The 25,635-nt window shown below is 39.5% G+C and overlaps 1 protein-coding gene across 17 annotated transcripts in view; it reads right to left on the bottom strand.

The window, feature by feature from the left end:
• CREB5 (cAMP responsive element binding protein 5) overlaps positions 1-25,635 on the bottom strand; it is a 489,069-nt gene that overhangs the window by 100,364 nt on the left and 363,070 nt on the right. For 12 of the 17 annotated variants that reach the window (XR_015162484.1, XR_015162485.1, XM_086396401.1 and 9 more), the window contains 2 exons: positions 8,404-8,530; positions 1,735-1,845 (listed from right to left, as the gene is read on the bottom strand). Coding sequence is in view for 14 of the 17 variants with exons in the window: in XM_086396401.1 (XP_086252527.1) it covers positions 1,735-1,845; positions 8,404-8,530 (238 nt within the window). In the remaining 3 variants the exon portion in view is untranslated. The remainder of the gene's footprint in view (positions 1-1,734; positions 1,846-8,403; positions 8,531-25,635) is intronic. The other 5 variants (XR_015162487.1, XM_086396410.1, XM_086396411.1 and 2 more) reach the window with 1 other exon arrangement.

The following is a 25,635-nucleotide window of genomic DNA, read 5'->3' as shown; positions in this document are numbered from 1 at the left end:
ATTTTTATAAGCACAGCCCAATTCCCTTTTGTCTCCTGCTGATATTATTCACTATTAATCTCCCCTATCATATGTTCTTATTTCATGCATATAAATAACTGTAAACCTGGACTCCCCTTGGAAGCATTTTCCTTCTTTGCCAGCAAGAAGAGGGATAGGATACTTCTGAGTCGAACGGTGGCATACAATCCAGGAAAATTCAACTGGCAGGGAAATTTCATTTGGAATTGTGTTTCAGAATCTCCTTCAAGTTTGTCTGGTGGGGTCTCTCAAAAGAGATACAGACCCTGAACTAAACTAGATGATTCAGAAAGAATCCGGCTGAAGGAGTATCATTTAATGTTTTAGACCCAGAACACTTATTCATACACATGAATAACTGAATTTTGTTTCTTAAGTACCTTCACAGTTCATTTTTTATTTTCCTCTAAAAAAATGTAAATGGCATTACTCTGGTCTCCAAAACAGATGCCAGTTTGGATTTTACTCTGCCAGCAATTATTTGGTTTGGCTCAGCAGGGCTTGAGTTGAAAAAATATTTGCCGATTCCAAAAAGATTTAACGAGCTTTGCTGAAGATGCTGGTGCCATTTGGCATGTCACAGGGACTGTGGCCCAGCAAAGAGACCTCTCCCAACCACAGACTTTCTGTGCCCGAGGTAGCCAACACTGGGAGTTCAGTTGCTTCCTTGGGTTAAGAAGGTGCAAGTCAAATGAGAGAAATTTCCAAGAGAAAGTGACCAAAGCCAGCATCCAAAACACTTACTGCCATTGAAGACAAAGTCCCTGGATTTTGATGGCTAATTTTCAGAGATGTCAATAACATCCAACCTCAGCCTTCCGACATGGTCCCTATGCTGTCACTCAGCAAAGCAAAAAAAATCTCCAACTTCTAGCAAAGCTATCTTTACCCAATATCAGATACAAAAAACTTTGCTGCAGTGTATTTTGTTGGCATCTGACACCTCACCAACTGCAGTGTCAGAATGTATACAAAAACTGAATTATTCCTTCAAGTAATTTTGCTAAATGTAACCAGCAAATTGACTTTATATGGCCAAGACCAACAGATACTGCTTTTATTAATATTTAGTAGGATATAAATGCATGAATCTATCACTTTGATTGGAAAGAATGACTTCAGTGCACATCAATCTCATATGTTAAAAGTCACTAAATGTCACCTGAAATCACACATTTCAATGTGAGCTGCAGTTACCCCAGGAGAAAACAAGGCTCTGGTCTTTTCAAATCAATGTCACATCTGATGACTATAACACAAAAAATGAAAATATTTTCGTACTACTTGTGTGTTTAAAAATTACATCTATTTTGGTGGCTACTGGGGACAGGAAGAGTGGCACTGAAATGGTGACTACGTTGAAGAAGAGAAACTCTGGATTGTTTTTGTTAATTTCAGTTCCTGAACAAATATACACATATTTGGGTGTATCCCACCTCAACTCTTATGGATCTCCCCAAACTTCTAACAGTCCCTTTCACTAAGGCCACACACTGATCCAATGCTAGTTACCTGAGCATCCCACGCCAAGGTTCAGTAACTAATAGCCTCAAAAAGAGGGCCAAGTTCTGCATTGCTTTTCCACAGAAAGACCTATTCATTGAAAACAAAGACGGAGCCATCTACCTCATTTAACTGGAGTTTGGAAGTCAGAGCAGAAATCAAAAGAAAAAGTCATGCAGTAAGAAAAGGATGATTATAATTGTTATTTACCATCTTAGCTTCTGAATGCATTGGCTGGACTTGGGGAGAAGCACAGGGGTTGCTGAGATTTGGACCTTGCATTCCCAGGAGGTTGGAGTTCACTGACATTTGTCTCTCCATCTAAGAGAAAGGAAAGTAACAGAATCAAAAGTCTGAGAAAGGCAGTTGAGATCATAGACAAAGCTGCATTTCTCTTTCAAATGGATTGTGTAGAATTTCTGTGAATAAATCCAGGGAAAACCTGCAGTTTGGTAAAGGGTAAGCAAGGTACTCCTAAGTCTTGAACTCAGGCACAGCAAATAATTATCCAAAGCCGCGTGTTTTAGAGAATAAGCCCAATGCCAAAGAGAACGATATTGTGATGGGAGATCATTTCCAAACAAAAGCAGGCAATACTTCCACAAAACCATGCAACACTCCCACAAGTGTTCACTTTGTAAACAATCTGAATACTACTCATCAAGCTTATTTTCATAGCTGCTGCTGCTGCTGCTGCTAAGTCACTTCAGTCGTATCCGACTCTGTGTGACCCCATAGACGGCAGCCCGCCAGGCTCTGCCATCCCTGGGATTCTCCAGGCAAGAACACTGGAGTGGGTTGCCATTTCCTTCTCCAATGCATGAAAGTGAAAAGTGAAAGTGAAGTTGTTCAGTCGTGTCCGACTCTTAGGGACCCCATGGACTGCAGCCTACCAGGCTCTTCTGTCCATGGGATTTTCCATTTCACAGCTATAAAGAGAATAACACATGCCTAGAAAAATGCTGGAAGGATATAGAATATACCAAATGGTTATCTCAAGTTATCTGTGGCTTTTGTGTTCTCCCCAAATTTTATACTGCAATGTGAATCATCTTAGCAGTAAGAAAAAATTCATTTTAAAAGCCACCCTCTTAAAGATGATGTGTCTTCCTGTCACTCTCATGACCACTATCAAAATGGTTCAGCAGAGGTATTTGAGCTGCTGCCCCTGGCACATCTTCTCTTCCCTGTTAACCTTGTCTGACTCTACACAGCAGCAGCTTTAGGCCTCCCAGCAGGGTTAGAGCTCTGGAAGGTAAAGAAAGCAGTGTGGGTACTGAAGACATGTGATCAACGCCCCCCACTGTCCTGCTAGCCTGCCCTTGTGTCTAGAATTAACATTTGATTATCAATATCTGAATTGAGTTCTGGCTTTTGTCTCCAGGGTGTCCCTGTTAAAAAATGAATCAGTAAAAAAATCTCTATTTCAGTCAGAAAGACTGTGTCTGACAAACATTTTCCATTTAGTAGAAAACCAACACTTTTTGAAGAACAGGAATAATGCAAGTGTACTTAATACTGAAATCATACAGAAAATAATTAAGACTTCCTTCAAGAGAGAAATAGTTACTTCAATGCAAAAGTTTTTCCATTTGCCAAAGGATGGAAATGGAAACAATGTTTGGAAATTTTAGGGAACCAGGTTTCTGCTCAAAGTTAGCCTAGGTAGTCTTAGAAAATAGAGTTCCTTATCAAAGGAGCTCATCAAACAGTGCAGGAGAGAAACCTCACAGATAAGAGTTGAGAGTAATAGTTGAACAAAATGACCTTTAAGGTCCCTTCCATTGTTGAGATTATCACTGCAATTCCTGCTGTGTCCACCCCAAGGGCAGGGTTGTTGTTAGGATACCAATGTGGATGAGCAGAGGTACTTGCTAAAAGCCTTGTCATGAATGATTGGGGCACACTTCCTATCACATCACAGTGAAGTACCATCAGCCATACCTTAGCCAGAATTAGTTTATCAGTTATCTAGCAGTGTATGGCTTTGAACATATGTATACCTGTGGCGGATTCATTTCGATATTTGGCAAAACCAATACAATATTGTAAAGTTTAAAAATAAAATAAAATTAAAAAAAAATAAAATAAAATAAAAGCTCCTTTTTTTTTTTTTTGAAAAAAAAATTCATTTATGTACAGTCAGATATAAAGACATCTCTTTGACTCCTGTGCATATATATTCCTCAACTCAAGAGACTGCTTTTAAAAAAATAAATAAATAAAAATAAAAGCATTGGGAGAAACCAAATTAAAAAAAAAAAAAAAAAAAGGAGCTATTTAATGATGGTGAACTTTCTAGACCACTCTAGCAAAACCTTTTGTGTGTACCAGTTCAGCAAAATAAAATAGAGTTGTCCCTCAATATTCCCCAGGGATTGGTTCCAGGACCCCCTCTGACACTAAATTCCAAGGTACCCGAGTCTCATATAAAAGGCATAGTAATTGCATAAAACTTATACACACCCTTCCCTATACTTTAAATCATCTCCAGATCCCCTAAAACACCTAATACAATGTAAATACTTTGCAAATCCAAATGATGTTTTTTGGAATTGTCTGGAATTAAAATATATGGGCTGGCTGCATTCATTCTCATATTCCCCTAAATCTTCAAGCAGCCTGAGTATTCTAATTTTTTAAAATTATTTTTTAAATCATTATAAAATATACATAACTTAAAATTTACCAGTTTAACTCTTTTTAAGTGTACAGTTCAGTGCAATAAAGTACATTTGTATACTCTAATTGTTAAGTCATTGAGATTTCTCTAAAAAACGCTTATTACTTATAACTTCCACTTTCCAGAGGCTGGTGGGTAGGGGAGTGGGATTAGCATTTGACTCTTTATTCCAATTAGTGACCTTCTCCCAAAGAGAAATAAAATCCAAAGGAGTTTCTGCTTTCAGTTTTCGGAAGGAGGATTGTTCAGAAGGACACATGATTGTCCAGGGTTTTCCATCATGCTTTGGAGCCACCATTTTACAAAGAAGTGAGAGTAGCCTGCTTTCTGCTTCTGGATTCAGAGTCAGCCATGCTGCCTACTTTTTGGAAAAGTTACAGGCTATGACTGTTTCTACCTTATGACTCACAAATTAAACAGAATACTAAAAACAGGGCTGGTTTCTCTATCTTAAAAAAATTGCATTTTTCCACATAAGTAATTATATGGGGTTACCAAGAGCCTCTTCAAAACAACTATTTGGTGCTTTGTGCTAATAAACGCTCTGCCCATGAGTGTGGCTTTAATGAGTGGACTAGAATGAAGAGGTCAGAAGACGGGAGTGGCTTTGTTGAATACTAAGCAATACTGAGCACTGTACGTAAAACATCCAGGTAAAGGATATCATCTTTTTTGAGCTTCTTCTTTTCCCTTGAAATAAGTTGGAAAACAGGAGCCAAAATGTCTGCAGTCCACTAGGCTTTTGCAATCATAAATGGGTATTCATATTCCCAAATAATTTCAGCTTGTGACTTTCAAGATCAGAAATCCTGACCCAGTGAACTCCTGGAAGGCAAAGCCTATTTTCGCCTTCACCACATTTTCAGCATCTAGCACAGAGCTTGGCCCTTAGAAGGAGCTCAACAAAAGTTTAAGAAATAAATGAATGAACAGATTCATCATTTATTTCAGACCTAGGGCTTTGTGAAATGTATAGCCTAACAGCATGTACCACAAATCAGTTAAGAATCTCACCTTCATCTACAGATATAAACTAATCTTTTATGCCAGGGAACATAAGAACTCTATGGAAAGTCCATGCTTGACAAGCTAAAATTATAGCACAAGGGCTGGCAACCTGATAATGAGGAATAAAGGGCCCAAACTTCTAGGCCCTAAAACTCTTAGTGACCATTGAAAAGCAGAGACATTACTTTGCCAACAAAGGTCCATCTCGTCAAGGCTATGGTTTTTCCAGTGGTCATGTATGGATGTGAGAGTTGGACTGTGAAGAAAGCTGAGCACCAAAGAATTGATGCTTTTGAACTGTGGTGTTGGAGAAGACTCTTGAGAGTCCCTTGGACTGCAAGGAGATCCAACCAGTCCATTCTGAAGAAGATCAGCCCTGGGATTTCTTTGGAAGGAATGATGCTAAAGCTGAAACTCCACTGGCCACCTCATATGAAGAGGTGACTCATTGGAAAAGACTCTGATGCTGGGAGGGATTGGGGGCAGGAGGAGAAGGGGATGACAGAGGATGAGATGGCTGGATGGCATCACCGACTCGATGGACGTGAGTTTGAGTGAACTCTGGGAGTTGGTGATGGACAGGGAGGCTTGGCGTGCTGTGATTCATGGGGTTGCAAAGAGTTGGATACGACTGAGTGACTCAACTGAACTGAAAACTCTTAGTATGTGCTTTTAGATATCTTGCATTCATTTTCATTAGTTACATTAGTGTCACTCCAGATAATGGCTTCCCAATCTTGGCACTATTGACATTTTGAGCCAAATAAGTCTTTGTCCTGGTAACTGCCCTATGCATTGTACACTGTTTAGCATCCCTGACCAAAACCTACTAGATGCCCACAGCACGTTTCCCAAGTTGTGACAATGAACAGTGTCTTCAGATATTGCCAAACATCCCTTGGAGGACAAAACTGATTCCAGTGAAGAATCGCCACTCTAGATGGACACTATTTTCATGACAGTTGTACATATCACGGACATGGGTTTGAACTTCTGACTCTGTTATCTACAGTAGCTCTTTAACATGTACTTGATCCTTTGCTTCTATTCTGAAGCACCAACATTTTTAAAAATTTTCAAGTATATGACTTCTCGTTAAAACCTTAAAGACTCATTTTCTGTTCTACTCCTCTATTGTACAATGAACTGATATGGTGGAAACCAGTGCCAGGCAACCTTTTCTCTGGGTCTTTGCAGCCTAAATGTCCCACCTTTGCCCCTGGGAATGGTACACAGTTTATTCAAATTGGGAAAAAATATCACTGCAGTGATATTTTTCTGGACAACACCTAGAATTTCTGAAAGGAAACAATTTTAAATGAAGGATTTAAAGCCTAGATGAAAACGGCTTGTGGTAGAAGTCTCTTGCAATTTTGGTGAGGTTGAATGAAATCCAGGATTGCAGTGTGGGTGGTGCTGCTTTCCTTCATCCAAAATGTTTAAGGTGGAGCGAGGCAGGTAGTCAGCCAGCTCAGCTGTCCTTCTGACATTTTGCAAAGAATCTTTCTAGCCTGAACTGCCTGACACTTACAGTGGGAAGACCTAGGTCTCTACAGTTGGGCCATCAAGCCTTTCTCCATCTCCCTGCTTCCAGATAAATGAGCAAATTCCTCATTCTAGGATGATCTGAGCTGCAAAACATGAGGAGAGATGCGTATCCTAGTCACTTGTAACTTGTAACTCTTCCGTTACAAGCTGTGTGACATTAGACAAATCCCTCCAATGTCGTACTCCTCAGCTTTCCATTGGTAAAGTAAGTATATTGATAATGACTGCAGTCATATTCCCACAGGACTGCTGTGAGAACAAACTGAAATAGCAAATGTAGACAGTTCCTTAGAATGCTAAAAACGTGCTGCAAAATATTCCCGATATTGTGGTGGGAGGATTTTAATTGAATTGTCATGTCACCTCCAGGGCTTTCGAGAACCCTTATGTCCCTGAAAATGGTAACATTAGGCATGTGCACTGAGGCAGAGTGCCAGGGAGGATGAAGATATACACAGTGGGGATCCCATGGCAGGAAAGCAGGTTAGCTCTAAAACAGTCTGAATCTTCGTTCTATGTGAATCTACTATTTTCAGGGAGGTGTAGTGTAATAACTCAGAAGTCAGACCACCTGGATCTACAACCTGATTCTGTCACTCACTGGCTCTTATTGATACTGAAACCGAAGCGCCAACACTTTGGCCACCTGATGCGAAGAGCTGACTCACTGGAAAAGGCCCTGATGCTGGGAAAGATTGAGGGCAAGAGGAGAAGGGGGTCACAGAGGATGAGATGGTTGGATGGCATCACTGACTCAATGGACATGAATTGGAGCAAACTCAGGGAGATAGTGAAGGACAGGGAAACCTGGCGTGCTGCAGTTCATGGGGTCACAAAGAATCGGACACAACTTAGTGAATGAACAACAATAAGCTCTTACTGACTTTGTCACTTAACCACCTTTCTCAGCCTCTTGTGCCTTGGTTTCCTCTTCTGCAAAGTAAGGGTAAGAACAGTGCATACCTCAGAGATTTGTTGTGAGAGTGAAAGGAGAGAATGTATGGATCGTGTAGTGGTTGAGAGAGAACTCCTAGGTTTGAAACTCAATGGCACTGCTTCTCAGCCAAGCTCGTTTCTTGCCTTACTTTCTTCATTCACAAATGGGGATAGTAATAGTACGTACCTGAGAGGGTTGTTTCACAGGTTAATGAAGTGGTTAGAGAGTGATCGGCACAAGGTAAGCATTCAGTAAATGCTGCTAGCATCATTAATAAAACCTAATATGCATGCATATGTGTTAGCACTTATTACGTACCATCATTATTATTGTTATTATTGTCATTATCACTCTGAGTCCCAGCTAGACCACTCACTGGCAATTTAAGGACACTATATGTAACCCAAGCTATAGACTTTGGAGTAGTCATACACTCCCATGTCCCTGGACAAATCCCATTCCCTGAGTACTACAAACTCACTTGTCACCAGCAAGAAGATGAAACCATGCCTCATTATGGAAGCACTGAAGGATGGAGAAGCCAGCAAGATCCCCAAGGATACACAACTAGGCACTTAGAGCAAACTGGCACCCAGCTCAACTCTCCATCCATAAGAAGCTCTTTCCTTCCCCATCAGCTTAGATCTGCACACTTCCTGTACTTTTCCAAATGGGGCAAGCCTCAGCAGAAAGAAGCACTTACTGGCATCAAGACGGCAGAAGAGCCCGGCATTGTAGGGTTGGGCAGGGTCCCAGGCATGGAGGCTGGCATGGGCTGTCTCTGTCTGTTGTGAAGATGGAGCAGAGAAGATAGAGAGCCTGGGACAGGCCTGGGAACAAAAAAAGAAAAAAAAAAAAGAAAAAATAGCAGACATTATTCCTGATACTCTAGGCAGGGGATTCACTGCCAGTTTTTCAAGTCCAGAACCAGTGGGGACAATACCATTACATGAGTAGCAGATCAGATTCCCTGATGGGAGCCACATAATTGAGGATATTAGGGAAATAATAACAAATAAAATACAAGCCTGGCTTCCTTTGCTGCTTCCTAGTTAATACATCAAATTCCACTTCATTTCCTGACCTCTGTTATCTAACTGATAGTCAATAGACAACAAGCCAGTAAATCTCCTACAACCCTTGCCTCTTAGGAAAGAGAAGGGACCTGGTAGTACATCCTGCATGTTTACTCTGAGGTCTCTGCCCTCTGGAGGATCTTAGAGCCTGAGACCTGTGTGCATTTGTTTTATAACATTCTCCCAAACTTCTGCCTGGAAGCCTGCCTGGCTTTCCTCTGGATATACTTTCACTCTCTGGATTTGCAGAGCCAACTTCATTCATAATTTCCCAATAGAAATCTGTTGTGACTTTTTCATAATTCTCCACTTTGAGTGGGAAAAAAACACAAAGCCAGGTCACAAACCAAAGTAGCTAGATGACGGTTCACACGATGCAACAAGTCTTTCTTGGGGCGAGTCTGGGGCCCAGCCCCTAGTTCCTGACCCCTCTTTGTAATAACTCAAGGTGTTAGACTCTTTGACATAAATTGATTTCAGCCTGATCTGCAGGTCTTGGGTAAGCTTTCCTTGGGGGAGTACATAGTTCTTTTGCTTCAATTTGCCAGAAAAAAATTTAAGAGCCTTAAATTGATTTAATGAGCCAGGGAATGTGGGGCTGAGGGAAAAGGGGAATTATTTGTGTTTATTAAAAATGGCAAACAAATAACCTCCTTGGCTCAATTCTCAATCTCCTGATGCTCTTACTCTGGGGAGCCATATAAATGTCAAACCATTGAAGTAATGACTTAACAAACAAAACAAACAAATAAATAAACACCCCTCAGAACCTCTGAGTCTTCCATGTGAAAGCATCTTATCCTCAATGCCATGACAGAAAAATAGTGCTTCCCAAATTAATGTATTTTCTTAAAAAAAAAAAAAAATCTCTTAAGCTAAGAGCTGGGTAAAGATTGCAGAGAGATGTTCTCTGCAGGGCAATGCCTTCCTGTGTTTCAGGGAAGGACAGCATGAAGAACCTCTTCTTTGGAGCTCATGTGCCTCCCATGGGTGACTCACAGAGGCTGAACTGGGGGAAAGAATGCCAAGATATTCTTCCTTCACATTGCTGTTACGATTCCAAATAAGATTCAGTTTTCCATTCTTTTTGCCTGAAATCTCCATTGGAAACACGGCTAGCTATCACAGTCACACATGTCATAGAAGGATTAGTCCTAAGTTAGTCCTAGATATATATGTTTAGGAAGTTGTGTATTTGAAAATATAAGAAAATATAAAAGTTTTACACAGAGTTTATGGTGATGTACACAAATTACAACCAGTTCTATTAACAGGATGTGTGTGAGTGGTTATATAGATAGGCTAAGCTGAGAAGCTTGTAACAATGACATGGGTGTTTTTAGAAAAGCAAATGAAGTACTATGGATATTTCTTGACATGTACACTTGGGACCTCTGTAGTACAGATGAACAGTAAGGATTAGCAAGGCCTTTGATGGCCCTTCAGCTTTTATAAGTCTAGGAAATGGCTGCTTTCAATCACTCCAAATTTCTATATTTGTAATATCACTGGGTCAAAAGTCTCTGATACTCAGAGCTCAAGTCAGAGAAGTATAAAATGCTGCTTGATCAACAGACAAGTTTTGTTTTATATTCTTCAGTCTTAATGTTTTGTTTGGGACCTTTGCTAAAAAGAAAATAGCTATATATCAAAGTGTAGCATGTTTAATAATGGTCACTTCTTCTAAGTATAAGATTAATAATCTGAACTCCCCAGTTTCATAATGAGACCCTACAGATAGTTAAATATACATCCATCCATTCATTAAAAAATATCCAGATAAATAGATATAGATATCTATATACATACATACATATCATACATAAATCTATATATACATACATACAGTCTTCAACCATATGCCTGCCCCTCTAGTCACCAGGGTAATAATTTGAGTATAGACAGTTAGGGACACTTGAGAACTGTTATCAAAAACAACTAAACATATTTGATTATGTTGATGTGAAGTATCATCCTTATAAGCAAGGGCAACACATTATCATCATTTACATTTTGTTTCCAACATATTAATGATAATCCTGGTTATCAGCTTTTATTGATGGCCTATTTTTTTAAAGAAATCAATTAAACAATTTCATGGTGATGCAAATGAATATGCAAAAGCAATTAAATTTAAAATAAGTTTTCATTCTTCTCCCAAACTGTGGGAAACTCCCAGTTGTATAGAATAATTGGGGAATAGTATGTTTCATTTAATTCAGTGCTCTTATTAGGTCAGTTATTTCCACACCATGCATAAATCTCCTAGATTTTTAAATATTAAATATTCCTTCATTAATTAAGAAAATTTTTCAGGGTACGAGGTTCCCCTGGGTCTATAATAATAATTACCAATGATACCAATCAGACAAATTGGCAAAATACAGCGGAAGGGAAAATGGTTATTTGGGAAGCCTGTATGTTTGAATTCTGAATAATTTTGAATTACTGTTTTACACAGATTCTGTAAGTAATTTCCCCAACCCCACCTACAAAACCAATAGAATTTCCTAGACTTCTTACATAGGCTTTTAAAATTAAAAAAACTGCAACAGCAACAAAAAAACCCTATGCCTACCCAATCACTAGCTATACAAAGGCCTAGAATGAGGTAATTATGTAGCTTGGCTTGAGAAATAATCATTTGTCCAGAATATTTAGATCACTGAAGCTAAGTGTTATTGGAATACTTGCATTGTTTAATTCCCTTCATACATATAAAAATAGTTATTCTTTAATACACTCATAAAATTTTCATATTGCACTTATACATTGCTTCATATTTTTCTAAATATTTTCACCTTCATGGGACTTGAAACAATGCAGTGTGGTAGGTAAGTCCTATTACTCCCATGTTACTCAGGAGTAAGATGAATTCAGAAACATTTAAGTTTGCCCAAGGTCATATGGGTCATGAAAAAAAGTACGACTTACATTCAACTTGCAATAGAGGGCTTCCTCCATCACACCTTGATGCCTCCCATAACTAAGGTATTATTGATTTTTTTTTATACTAAAATAAATCCATGGCCCATTTCCTTTGATATTCACACTGCTGCCTGAACTTTCCAGTGAAGTAGTAAAATTCTGCTAACATGAGAAGTCACTCATCCATGTGAAATTTTGTTTTATTCCTTTAAAGAAAAAAAAACTTCCCAAACAACGCATCAGCAAGGCTCTGAAAATAAGATGGCAAATTGTGGTAAAGTTGTGAAAACAAAGACTCAACAGTTTTGCTCCAGTGCAGGCTTGTTGCCATGAGCTAATAATTCCAGACTTTGAGCAAGCCGAGCCTCCTTTTTAATAAGCATATGCCTCTAGGTAAAGAATTTCTACTAAAAATTATTGAGGCATGGAACAAGGTAAGATGTGTGAGCTCATGTTGGATTGTTCAATTATGAAACTGAGTCCTGTAGCATTAAGAGTTTTCCAACTTGACAGATTATTCCTCTTTTATACACTTGTATAAACATACTGCTTACGGCTGAAATCTATGTAAGATTTTCTTTCAATTAAGATGTCAGGGATGACAGACTGTTTTCATTGTCCTTAGCAGAATGATAGGTACCACAGCAAGAGATTTCATGTCCTTGTTTTTCCCTCCAAAGGATGGCATCCAGTCTAGGAGTATCAGTAAAGTCTGCTGGTCTTCCCTGCCCTTGTGCAAGCCCACTATCTTTAAGGAGCCAAGGGCCATTGTTTTTGTTTGCAAGATCTCAGGAGAGTCACAGCAGACTGCTCTTCTTTCCCAGTTCTTCACCAGATCCATTACCTCCTGGGATCAGTTATTAAACTCTTAAGACAGGCAGATAGGCCAGGTATGTGGACAGGCAAAGGGAAAAAATAAGTGATGAAAAAAATTAGGTTGGAAAATTGGAAGAGCAATATTAGCATCAAAGTCAGGGCACAGCCATCTAAGAAATCTAGAGCAGATAAAAAACAAAACGAAACAACAACAACAACAAAAGAACCTGATGTTGAGGGTGGGGGCAGACTGTAAAAAAAAAAACCTTGAAAGCAAAAAAACAGCAGGAATGGTGGGCAAGGAGCAGGAGATACAGATGCCATTGCTATTAGAGTTTCTGATTCTGGAGAAGAAACTTTCTTAATTAACTTTTAGGCTTTCCATCTCATCATTTGTTTAATGAATGGATCAGACTACAGGCCATCTGGAAATCCCCTGAGGCTCTAAAATTCAGATTCTAGGACTTGAACTGAAAGTGATATGTTCTTAATCTAGTGAGGCTATATGTTTTATAGTGATAAGGGTATTCTTTACTGCTCACTGGTGTGTCCACAGCACTTAACCTGGCACCTGGCACAAAGTAGGTGGTCAGTGTATCTATATTAAATGAAATTGAGCTCATACAGTGCTTAGTTCTCAAATTCCAAATAGAAGGTGTCCTAAAAAGTGAGAGAAATTCTTGAAAATGGATCCAATCCATTCTATGGAGCCCACACTTCATTCTCATTTAAATATAACATGAGTTCACACACAGATTAGAGAAAGTTTGCTGCCCACTATCTTTGTATTTGCTTATGAAAAGAAAGTTGTATTTCTTTTGAATCTTCTTAAATGAACTGTTGTGGCCTAATTTACCACACTAATTTCTGTCTGGGATACAGAGACTGAAGAGTTAAAGAGGGGGGTTCAGGATGGGGAACACGTGTACACCTGTGGTGGATTCACGTTGATGTATGGCAAAAGCAATACAATATTGTAAAGTAATCAGCCTCCAATTAAAATAAATAAATTTATATTTTAAAACAAAGAGGGGAATGTTAAACTCTTAAATCTAAAGAGAAGGCAGTTTGTAGTGAGAAATATTTATTCTTCTCCTAAGTGAAATTTTTTAAAGAAATATAAATTCTTGTTTTGTAAAGAAAGCAAATTGCCAGGATAATCAAATAGAATGTGAAATGGAAAGACCATGTAGTTGATTTCTTCCCTGCTGCTGCTGCTAAGTCACTTGAGTCGTGTCCAACTCTGTGCGACCCCGTAGACGGCAGCCCACCAGGCTCCCCCGTCCCTGGGATTCTCCAGGCAAGAACACTGGAGTGGGTTGCCATTTCCTTCTCCAATGCAGGAAAGTGAAAAGCGAAAGTCAAGTCATTCAGTTGTGTCCGACTCTTAGCGACCCCATGGACTGCAGCCTACCAGGCTCCTCTGTCCATGGGATTTTCCAGGCAAGAGTACTGGAGTGGGGTGCCATTGCTCTCTCCGGATTTCTTCCCTAGGTACTAAATATATTATAAAATGGGGTACTGAAGAACATGGGCTTAGGAGCTAGTCTGCCAAAATTGGAATCTCAGCTCTGCCACTTATTAGCTATGAAACCTTGGGCAGAGTTACTTGACTTCTCTGTACCTCTGTTTTCTCAACTGCAAAATGGGGTGAGAGAGATATTTATCTCATGGCATTAAATGAGTTATCATATGTTAAATATATTGAATATGCTTAAAAATTAGTTGTGGTTATTTTTGTTTCTATTATTATTATTCTGAGACACTACCCAAACAACAGATTGATTACTATACTCAATCAAGAAACTGTGGCTTAAGGCTAGAATCTTCTGTTGTGTTTATATGTGCTGGGGAGAGATCTTAGTTCCCCTACCAGGGATTGAATCCAGACCCACAGCAGTGAAAGCAGTGAGTAAGGCTGAAATCTTAAAGAATATCCATCCTTAGCTTTAACTGAAGAACTACAATCTAACAAATGTAAAAATGTTCCAAACTCCATACATATATATTTGTTTTAAAATGCATTAACTTTAGAATCCCAAACTCTTCTATGAAGCCAAGTAGATTCTTCCCACCAATGATTTTACAGAATTGCAAAATGACTTCACAGTATTTCTCAGAAAGGAGCCTTGAAAATATTTCCTCAAAATGGAACCAAACTAGTTCCTGAGAGATCAGTCCTCAGTATTTTGTTTTTCCTGAAAACAATGACAGAAATCCAACAGAAGTAATAACTGGGGAAACAAGAAAGCTATCTGGCCCCCATTCTCAAAGACATCGTATTACTTGTATCTTTCAGAATGAGCTCGTGCTCTGTACCAGGTCTTATGGCCAAGCTCCTGAAGCTGGCTGGCAGGGGAATACAGTATTTCCCCTTTTAATAAATAAGGAATTTGAAAGTAGAAATTCTACAAAGAAGTAGAAATAGTTAGTTTGAGAAAAGGCACCAAAGCATCAGCAGAATTCAATTAAAATATATTTCCCTTTTTAAGCTTCCTCAGGCTCAAGACAGGACCTCTGATAAAGATCAGGAATCTCCCTGAGAGAATTGTCCCTCTGTCTCTTTTCCTTTGGTGACACAACATTTGGGCATCCAGGAAGAGAATCCTGCCTTAGTATTTTCATCTTATCCTCGACCCAGCCCCTCAACTCCATCGTGTCTTGAAAAGCTAGTACACTAGCCAAAGCAAAACAGCAAATGCTCTGGCTCATCAGAGATACTAGTAAGCCCATATTCTTGTGATAGAACTCAATGCAGCTCCGCAGCCCTGAACCATCTGATCCTTCACTACCTCCCCAGCTCATGGCCATGGGCTCCACACATCTGCCATAATGATTTTCTTCCAGCTTTATGAAAGCACTGTCTTTCTTCCTGCCACAGACCATTGACGTAAGTAATCCTACAATCTTCTCTGGGCGATTACACCAGGATGGGTGAAGCAATAACTGGGAAAACAAGCACTTTTTTGGAGTGCTCTTTAGTGTACCCTGCACTCTTCCCTAGTAACACGTATCCCCATTTATTCAATCAATCATCAAAAAATCAACTGAGTACCTAATACATTTTGGACCCTATACACTTTAATTTCAGAGGGGAAAACTTGTTTGGTAAATCAGATCACTTGCACAAGAATTCATTTACATATGTCCAATTGGCAACAATAGGATGATGAACAAAACAGATGCATTCATGGCCTTTTGGAGTTTACCATCTCTGCTTCTCCATTATAATTCATGAAAAATTTTGAGTGAATTTTTTTAAATGTCTCTGCTCCCAACTAGACCATATACTTCATAAGTCAGAGATTGTATCTGCTTTGTTTACCTGTGCAGACACATCTGAAATTTAAGAAAGTACATGATACCAAATAGATGTTTAATAAATATTTCTCAAATTAATGAAAACATAGATATTGAGGATCTCTTTGACTAGCAAAAGACATGGCAAGAACAGTGTTCAATAAATTATCTCTAATTAATATGAACTTAATTGATTTACAAATTGCGAAACTCCAATTTACATTAGCAACTTAATATAACCCATTTCTGTTCTTGAACAGCATAACTGGTTACCTCCAAGGTAATCTGTACTTTTTAATCAGTGTCCCTTAGATTAAACTCAAGTTTCAGGTGAGCTCTAGACCCATTTATTTTTGCCTGAATTAAATTAATTTCTTATTTGACATTACATTTGGGGCATTTCTTAAGAAAAGGCTATGAATAATTCAGGAACACTCATCTGTCCCTAATCTATATAATATTTAAAAAATTGGATGCCCGCCCTGCAATAAGGTTGCACTTTATAATGTTCAGAGCTCTGGGCTCAGAGGTACCTGTGACACCCACACCGTGGTCAGCTGAACATCTCTGCTTTGCACTGATTTATTGATACTAACAAGAACACTATTGTAATCATTATCACCAGGGATGTTGGAAATTAATTTTTATTAAATTAAATTAAATTTACCATGCATTTACCATTTTTCTTTTAGAAAAATCAATTTGGTATTACTGCAATATATGCACTGTATTATATAACAGATATAGTATCTGATATCTTGGAAATGTAACTTCTTTTTCTTTCAATGAAAGCCTGACTGCAAGAGAGTCGGCAGTAGTAATACAATGTCATACAGCTAACAGAGCTGTATTCTGCTGGAGTCTTTGCTGGGTTTTACAGCATGCTTGCTGCATCTACTCAGGCAAAGGAGGTATTTACTAGTGCTTTCAAATGTTTTAAAAAGACAAAGTAGTACTAGAAGGGGAGAGGTGAATTTATGGCCATTCTGCTGAGACTAGTAGATCAATCTTTTTTTTTTTTTTCCTTTAATGACTGATTTCTGCACCATTAATATGAATTAGTCATGCAGTCAGCCTGGTTCATTTAAGTTAACCAAAAACATGGTTGGATTGGTTTCTGAAGTACTTTTGTAAAAAAAAAAAAAAAAATCATTTTTAAATTCTGATATTTTTTTCTTTGTGAAGAGTTAAAGGCTCTTTTCTTTATAAAGACCCTTTTTAAAATATCCTAAATGCCTGAACAGTTTGGCTTTAACCACGGATCAGACTTAAAAGACATGAAGGGATGGTTTTTCAATTAGCCAATAACTTGTCAGTTGTTATCAATTATTCATAAAGTTACACTTAGAAAAGGCAAGTACATGCAGCTCAAAAGACATAAAATAAAAGATGGTTTTAAATGCAGGCTCAAATAAATGATATATATCTCTTTGGCTGGCTAGAGGGAAATTTTTCCTCCATAGAAACATATCTCTAAGTAAAATTTCTTCCTGTTTGTGAGATGTTAATAAGCTTCCTCCTTGCTTCCTAAGGACAAATAAGTAGCCCTCTGATTATAAGCCTTGTCGTTTACAAGGGACTGCTGCTTGCATTCATTCACCATAAATGAATAATTCATGAAAACATTCACTAACACACTTGCTCAGACGTTGTGTAGAGGCAGAGAGCTCCCTTTGCTTAGAGATATCCCCTTCCCCCAACTCTAAGTCAGCAATTTGGTTTTGATTTCTTCTGGACTCTCAGCTTGTCGGCTACAATAGTTCAATGAGTAATCTGTAGTGGAATCCACACCCAGCACAATCCCCCAATACCTATGTTCCAAACAGACTGCTTAGTTTTGCTGCTGAATGACAGAAGCTCCAACTGCAAAAGATTTCCGCCAGAGAAAACAGAAGAGCCCTTGAAAAGATCATATGGGCAACGTGTACTCATCCTTGCATTTTGCAAGCCTCCCCACTAGGTCACCCTTACTAATGCCTTTATCTAACCTCTTCTTGGATTGTGAGGCACAGTCTCTCAGGCAGTTTTCAAATACCTCTCCTGGGAAACCAAATTTATGACAGTCCTTCCACCCACCTCCCCACAGCTACTTGCCAGGGTGATTTCAGCTCTTTAGGAGGAGGTGGTAGAAATGATTAACTCCACAGATATACTGGCAGGAGAGAGGATGTGTCAACGATGTAAGAGTGGCTTCGGGCAGCTGAGATGACACCCACAGACTCTGTGACACATGCAGACTCTGCAACCTTAGGCTGCTACAAGCTTGATTTCTCAAGTTCTGTTTTCAAGGATAAAGTACCTGGAATGCTCCAGGGTAACTTACTGGTTCTCCAGGGAAACACAGACAAGGAAAGAGACATTGCCTTAGGTCTGGCAAACTCCTCACTGGGTTACATGCTAACAGACAGCTGCAGATTCTAAACCTAGGCTGTAATCAAATAACAAAAATACATGGGATAGGGTGTGAGGGGCTGGGGGAGGGAGAAGGGGAAGGTATGGAGGAATTAGAGAAGGTTCTAAAGAAACACTGAAAAATACTGAAGGGCCAGAAGAACTATTTCTTTTTACATGGGAAAGTAAAAGGAACAAGAAGACAGGGAGATGATGATAAAGTTCTTCAAATTTTTAAATGACTATATTAGAGAATGGTGACCAGTTACTTTCAAATCCAACTGAAGCAGAATAACAATAATAAGACAGCAGCACACGGGATTTAAGTCAAAAGACAGAATATTTCCTGAGAATAAACAGTGTAAAACAATTAAATGGCTTACTGAGGTTTTGGTATTTCCTCTTATTAGACTCTTAAAAAATAGATTCGTCCCCATCTGGCAGGGTTTCCAGGGAGGAGGAGGAAGAACTGGCAGGCCTCTCCTAGTCCTAAATTAGGTCTATTATTTTCACTTATTTCAGTCAGAGTGGCTGACAGAAATGATAGAGATAATGTTGGCTGCCATCATTAACTAGTAAATCGCATAAAGCAGCCTCGTGCAGCTGACCAGGCACAGGCTCTGTGTCGTCTGCTGGCCCTGCCACGGACCACAAGTGTGCGCTCTGTACAAATCCTTTAGCCTTTCTACTTTCTCAGAGGCAAAAGAGAGTGGCCATCCCCACTTCACAGGTGTGCTGGGAGGATGATCCGACAATCATATATGAGATAGTATTGAGTGTGCGCTTGGCCCTTGGAGGATGGTCAGTGTATATTCTATTCAAGAAATGATTTGTCTATTTTAGAAAATAAAATTATTGCTAGTGTCATTTTAATATACAAAGTAAAGCTATATTCTCCTAAGTTCCAAGGTGATGTGGTTTGGGGAAAAGACAGAAACACACAGCCTCTCTGCGGCATCTGAATGTCCTTCCCATTACTGTGAGTCCTGGTGTATCCTGCTGGATCATCTTCTTAGAGAAACCGACTGCTTTCTCCAGCCCAGGCTAGTCTCTGCTATGTGCTCTCACAGCATGCCTCAGTTTCTCCCTTAAACTGGAGAGAGAGTGTCATCTGGGATGGACCGGCACACAGTAGGAGCCTTGTGGAAGTCTGTTGAATGACTTAATGAGGTGACCTCCCTGTACATGGTGTTTCACTTCCTGGCAGCAGGAGCCCCATGACACAGCCATGACAGGCCTTCTTTTTAAGGACTGTGATGACTTGAAATACTATCCTGAAGGGACAGTCAACTTATCATTGACTTGAAAAAGGAGGATTGGGGGAGGGGTAGAGTTTCTAGGAAACTTGTGTGTCCTCCTTGGGCAATCTTTCCCAAGCCTCCTTTCAAGTTCTCCCACTTTGTAGCACTTAACAGGAAGCTAAATTGATATTAGTCTGAAACACTTAATAAAATAGTAGCAATAAAGTTCATAATAATGACACTTGGCATGCACTTTGCACTTTGCATCCAAGGATCTCAAAGAGCCTTGCAACTGGGCTTTTGCTATTTTCAAAGCTACACATGGACTGGACACAGGCAAAGAAGCCACTGAGTGATAGCTTCCCTTTGGACAGAGTTGATTCTAAACTCAGAGATTGAGATTGTGACCGTACTATGTGCATAAACACATCTACTGCACACAAACACCCACAGACGGCAGACAACTACATGTTAAAAGGCAAAAGTGATATAAAGACTTTTGGTCCCAAACATGCTTTTGTCTGTAATAGCCGGGTCAAACTCTGGAACACAGGCTTGCATTTTGGTAGGCTTTTTTTATTGTGATATTTCTTTCAACCTCCTTCTCAGTGTATTTATAAAAACAATTGGAACATCTGTGTCTGTTCTTTAAAGGCAGGGAAGTTTTAAAGGGCTTATTTTTCCTTTAAGTTCATTCCGGAGGAAATTTTGTTTAGGCTTAAATGATTAGTTAAAAGCCACACAGGGGTTTATGTATAAAGCATCTCTTCTAAGGCACTTTTCCCTTCCCCGGTGGCCTTCCACTTTGCCAAAGAGAGTGACTTGCTCAGTTTCCCATATTATTCCCCAGACAGCCCTATTCATGCTCCCAAACAAATGTGGTATTTGGGGTTTCAAGTTTAAATGTAATTTGGTATCATTTCAGATGTCTTCTTACAGCTTAATAAACATCTTCCCCAGAGGGACATGGATCTGATTTTAATTTGTGGTAGGGTTATAGTCACAGTAAATGTCAATTTTAGCTATCGACAGTCAGTCCCTACTAGAAACAGAAATAGAAAGTGACTGTCAGTGCATCTAAGGGACACGTGCCACAGGATGCTTGCTCATAGGAGTTCACTGTTCTCCCAAGAAATCCCTGCAGTGACTTGTGACGACAGCTTGGTTTCTCCTCCGGCCCTGGGAAACCAGTGGCTCACCAGAACAGAATGTGTCAATCTAAAGATGATAAAAAGATGCAGTGAGGTAACTGAGTCCTTGGCTTTGCATCTGAATATCCCAGAAAATATGCCACTTTCTCAGCTACCGGTTTGTCTGGGGATCATGGGCTGTGTCCTCAAGAGTTTCATTTCTTCATGGATTAAATAAAGAGGCTGAGCCAACAATCTTCAAGGACATTTTGACTCTAGAAGTATATGGTTAGATATGATCAAGAGAGGGTAACCTGGCTTATGGAGAGGCCCAGAACTGTTTCTTTCAGGGACGCAGTGCATCAGCTGTGAGGGGCTTTTCCTCAAAGCAGGGACAAGTGGGTAATTACGCTAGCCTTTTCTGCGCATTCCCTTTTTCCTGAACAAGAGGCCGGCTCCAAAGACGCCTGGGTGTGGGTACTGTTTAGCCAAGGAGGACAGGAACCACAAGTCCTGAGGGGCGGGTGGCGGGGTGGTTCCTTCTCGCATACGAAAAATGATCATTTTAATCAGCATAAAATAAAGGGTTCACTCTTCTGTACACTAGAATTAGTCAATTATTACACAAATAATATTCTTTGAGAAAGGTAGGCCAGGTCCCCAAATACGCAGTTCTGTCTTTTCACTGGGGTGCCTGAGGCCCTTGGGGCCTGGGACTCAACAGAACAGTTCGTAGAATGACAAAAATCCTGCAAGTCTGTGACTTGCTAGAAAAAACATTTTCACTGCTGAGGAGTAAATGCTATCTGACCCTATCCGTTTAAGAGCTGAGATAGTATTCCCTAAATGCCTAGGTTGAGCCCTATGGCACCCTGTCTGTGGTGCCTGAGATGGTAATTTTATGTGTCAACTTGACTGGGCCGTGGATGTGCAAATATCTGGTTAAACATTATTTTTGAGTGTGTCTGTGAAGGTGTTTCTGGAAGAAACTAGCATTTGAATTGGTGAATGAGTAAAGCAGATTGCCCTCCTCATGGTATGTAAGCATCATTCAACCTGCTGAAGGCCTAAAAAGAACAAAAAAGGAAAAGGCTGACTATAGCCCTTCCCCCACCCCTCTGTCAGACGGGTTGAGCTGGGACATCAGCCTTCTCCAGCCCCTGGACTGACACTAACCATATCAGTGTTCCTGATTCTCAGAGCTGTGAATTTGGACTGAAATTTGCACTCCTGGCTTTTCTAGGACTTCAGCTAGCAGGGATAAGAGCACGGGACTTCTTGGCCTCTTTGATTGTTGTAAGCCAGTTTTTTATAATGTCATATATATTTTCATAGTGTACTGCCTATTGGTTCTTTTTTCCTAGAGACTCCTAAATAATACAATGTATCCTCTTCAGAATCTTTTCCCTAGAAAGTGTCCTATATTTCCTTAAATATATTTGATAGCAGTGAATTCATGGAATCCAGGCATTAACTTTCACATCCCTCATCCTCTGCTTCAAGTCATTCACCAAGTTCTATTCTCTCCACTCTCAAAATAGACCTGGACTCCATCCACTTGGCTCTGTCCCCACTACCGAGATCCTAGTCCAAAATACCATCCCCTCTCACTTGGTTCTTCCCACACGCTCTACCTCCCATTTTACTCCCCTCCATGCCAACCTCGGCATCACAGCCAGAATGATCTAATCATGACATTTCCCTCCTCAACCTTCTTCCATGACTTTGCTCAGCATTTAGAATTTAATAAAAACATCCTCTAAGCATTCTACCTCTTTTATATCTGCAGTGCTACTCTCCAACCTGACTTGATACATTTCACCCATTCTGGTTTTCACTCATTTCCTAGAATGTGTCAAGCTCTTTCCTACCCAAGAAGGTGAATACATCCTAATGCCTTTACCTGGAATGCTTATCCATCTGCTCTTTTATTAACCAGCTCTTACTTATCTTTTCAATCTCAGTTTAAATATCACTTTCTTAAAGTTTTCTCTGACCCTCAAATTCCAGGTGCCTCTAATTTAGAAGGCTGCATAGTTCCATGTGCTTTTCCTTCGTGCTGTCTAACAATATTTTTACAGGTATGATTATTTAGTGTCAGTCTTTCCCATGAGACCCTAGCTTCCTGATGGCAGGGGCTATGTATCTTTTGACTGTCAAAGGTAAAGTGATTCTGACTTTTTTTTTTAACCATTGAGAAACTATGTTCTAACTTTCTGGAATGTTCCGCTCCATTTAGATGGAAGAGAAAAGAGAATACCATAATATAGCTGGAAAGGTTTCTAGAAGTTAAGATGATTGATCCAAAGTGAGTATCAGAATATTCACCTACATGCTGTTAGTAATAGATCTTTCTGATAGTCTGACACTTGAGGCTATTTCTTTTGAAAAGCACAAAAGCCTAATGGGGATGCTCATTCCAGGGCTTCTAATTTTTGCTTTAGGTTAATGTTGAAGCTTTCTTAGGATAGTTAGGTATTTTCCTTTTTTGCCAATGATTTCAATTATTGAAGCTCTCCAGAGGGTCAAAAGCCATAACTTCTATGTAAGGTTCCCAAGCATCAAATATATATGCCAAGAAAACTTGCTTAGTTAAAATAAGACAAGAAGAACTATAGTTATAAGTGCTGTGAACTGCTTTCCTTATAAGGCAGAAAACGGAAAAAAGATCTTCTGGTTTTTCACTCAAAAACAAAGTAAACAAAATCAGTGATTTCCAAGTCCAGTGCAGCTGAGAGAATTCATTTTCTTAATATGGAGTGGGCTCAGGAGTGAGGAGGGAGAGAGTGGACATTCAAGAATGACTGTCTACTGCAGACTTCTGGCAGACTCTCTGGCCTATTGGTCCACAGCCAGTGGTTTTTTTTTCATAAATGAATTCCACATCTTTATTAAGTTAAGAATTTCTTTTTTTTTATTATTTGAAACATACTTTAAATATTTTGTTTTATGACGTCCTGGAAATTGATACAATTCCTTCCAGATCAAGGAAGATGGAAAAATCAATTACTTTTTTTTTTTTTTTACATTTAGAGAGATTACACAAAAATTAGGCCTCAATTTAATTTACCCATTACTCTGAATATCATTTGACGTCATGTGTGAACAGCTCAAGACTGCCAGAATTGAAGGTGTCCTTCTGATTAGATGAATCAGTTATTTTCACAGAAAAGCCCTAAATGATTATTAAATAGAAATATACCCCTACTGTGAGTTGATTTAGAAAAGACTACACAGTTAGAATTATAGATTTTAAATTAGAATGAACCTTTTATAAGGAAAATCCATGCAAGAATAAACAGAAATACATCAGACGCCTGATGTGAGCTTCTGATGTCAGATTCTTTACACAAACAAGTTACAGTTTGTAATCCAGAGAATGAACCTTATTAAAATGAACTTTATCTGACGTGGATAGAATTTCAAAGTTGGCCCATTTACAGATGAGTTAATTGGCTTTATCCGAAAGCAGAGAAACTTTCAGGACCATTTAAATCAGGAAAATCGGTGGTTCGGAATGCAGGGATGGGCTAGGGAAAGAAATGAAGCCCAGACCTCAGCAGAAACTAGAGTTGTCTTCCCCACTCTTCAAAACCAAGTTCTCAAAGCCTCCTAATGGGTTTCACTGTTTTCTTTCCAGTGCTTATCATAATCAGGGAGCCACACATTTGCATCCCTAATGGACCCTTTTCAAAAGTGTGTTGACATTTCAGTAGGTTTTGAATAGCTTGTAATGCTTCTCTCAATTTGGGCAGGTGCCCACAAATCTCCTTATATGGGTCTCAACATATAGACTGTCTGCTCTACTCACTTTTTTTAATCCCTGGGAACCTATCTTAATTATACTCTTAAAAAAGTGAAAACTCAGAAGTCCAATGACTCAGAAAATGAACATCTAGCTGGACGTCCACACGCAGGGCAGCATCTTAGCTGTATCTGTGAACTCAGGCTTGAGCTAAAGGTATCATCCTTCGTGTGGTAAATTCACTTTTTTGAGCTTCTATTTTTATCGAAAGGAAATAGATATAAATAAGACCCTGAAGATAAACATAGGTTAGGAGAGAAAGTTGAAATGAAGCAGGGAGCTCATCATCTGAGCAAAAACTCCACTGTATTTTACTGCTTGCATTTTCTGCGAGGACCAAGAACCCAAGAGGGCCTGTGGAGGGGAAATTTCAGTCCCACCTACTTTTTGTGGCTTCGGTAAAAATACATTCCAACAGAAACACAACTAAAATTATTTTTTAAGTTTATTTTTTTTAAAACATTTTACTCAGTTCCTGAGATGTTTCAAGAACTGTGCTAGGAACCCAGAGTGAATTAAAGATCACCCCTGCCCTTAAGAAATCCATCCTGCTGTAAGGAAAACGAACAAGCCACGCAAGTCAGCACAGGCATAATGGGAGAATCCCTCAACAGATATCTGACATCCTAGAGGTTTTGAGGGAGAGATCCCAGGAAAGGTGACACATGAACTGTTCCAGGGAAGATGAGAAGTTAGCCCCCTCACTGCATGTGCACACGTGTGTGTGGCTCACGTACATACGTGTGTGTGAGAGTGAAAGAGAGGGGATATCGGTGGTAGGGGCTCCAACCTGAGTTAACTCTGAGCAAAGCAGGTTGTTAAAGTACATCAACACAGACCAAGAAGACATTAAATAATTACTGTTGTTCATAGCTTAATGTGAGATGAGAACAATCTCCTTGAGTGATAACCATCCTATCTAGGAACACATGCTCCCTGATGTGTGTCCATTCTGCCTGATCTGTAGAGAACAAATTGGGTGTGTAGGATGACTACATACATTTAGACTTTTTTAAAATGAATCCTCCAGTGTTTCATGTAGGTGTCTGAGTTACAAATGAAAAGAACCATTCGATAGACTATACTGCATGAATCTGATCCTTTTTGAATTAGAGGGCAGTACAATAAAAGGGAAAGAGAGATTTAGGGTAAGCGGCAGGGAGGCACTGAGCTGTGGACAAGGCTTCAGCATTTTCCAGAGTCAATGAAGCCCTTCCTGGTCCTCTTATCCCATATTAAGCTGCTTCA

Source organism: Bos grunniens, chromosome 4 (genome assembly GCF_055505025.1).
Source record: "Bos grunniens cultivar Pamir isolate PY7600 chromosome 4, Bosgru_T2T1.0, whole genome shotgun sequence".
NCBI classification, from domain to species: Eukaryota; Metazoa; Chordata; class Mammalia; order Artiodactyla; family Bovidae; genus Bos; species Bos grunniens.
Note: the sequence above shows the minus strand (reverse complement) of the source record. Positions and strands in the feature narration are given on the sequence as shown.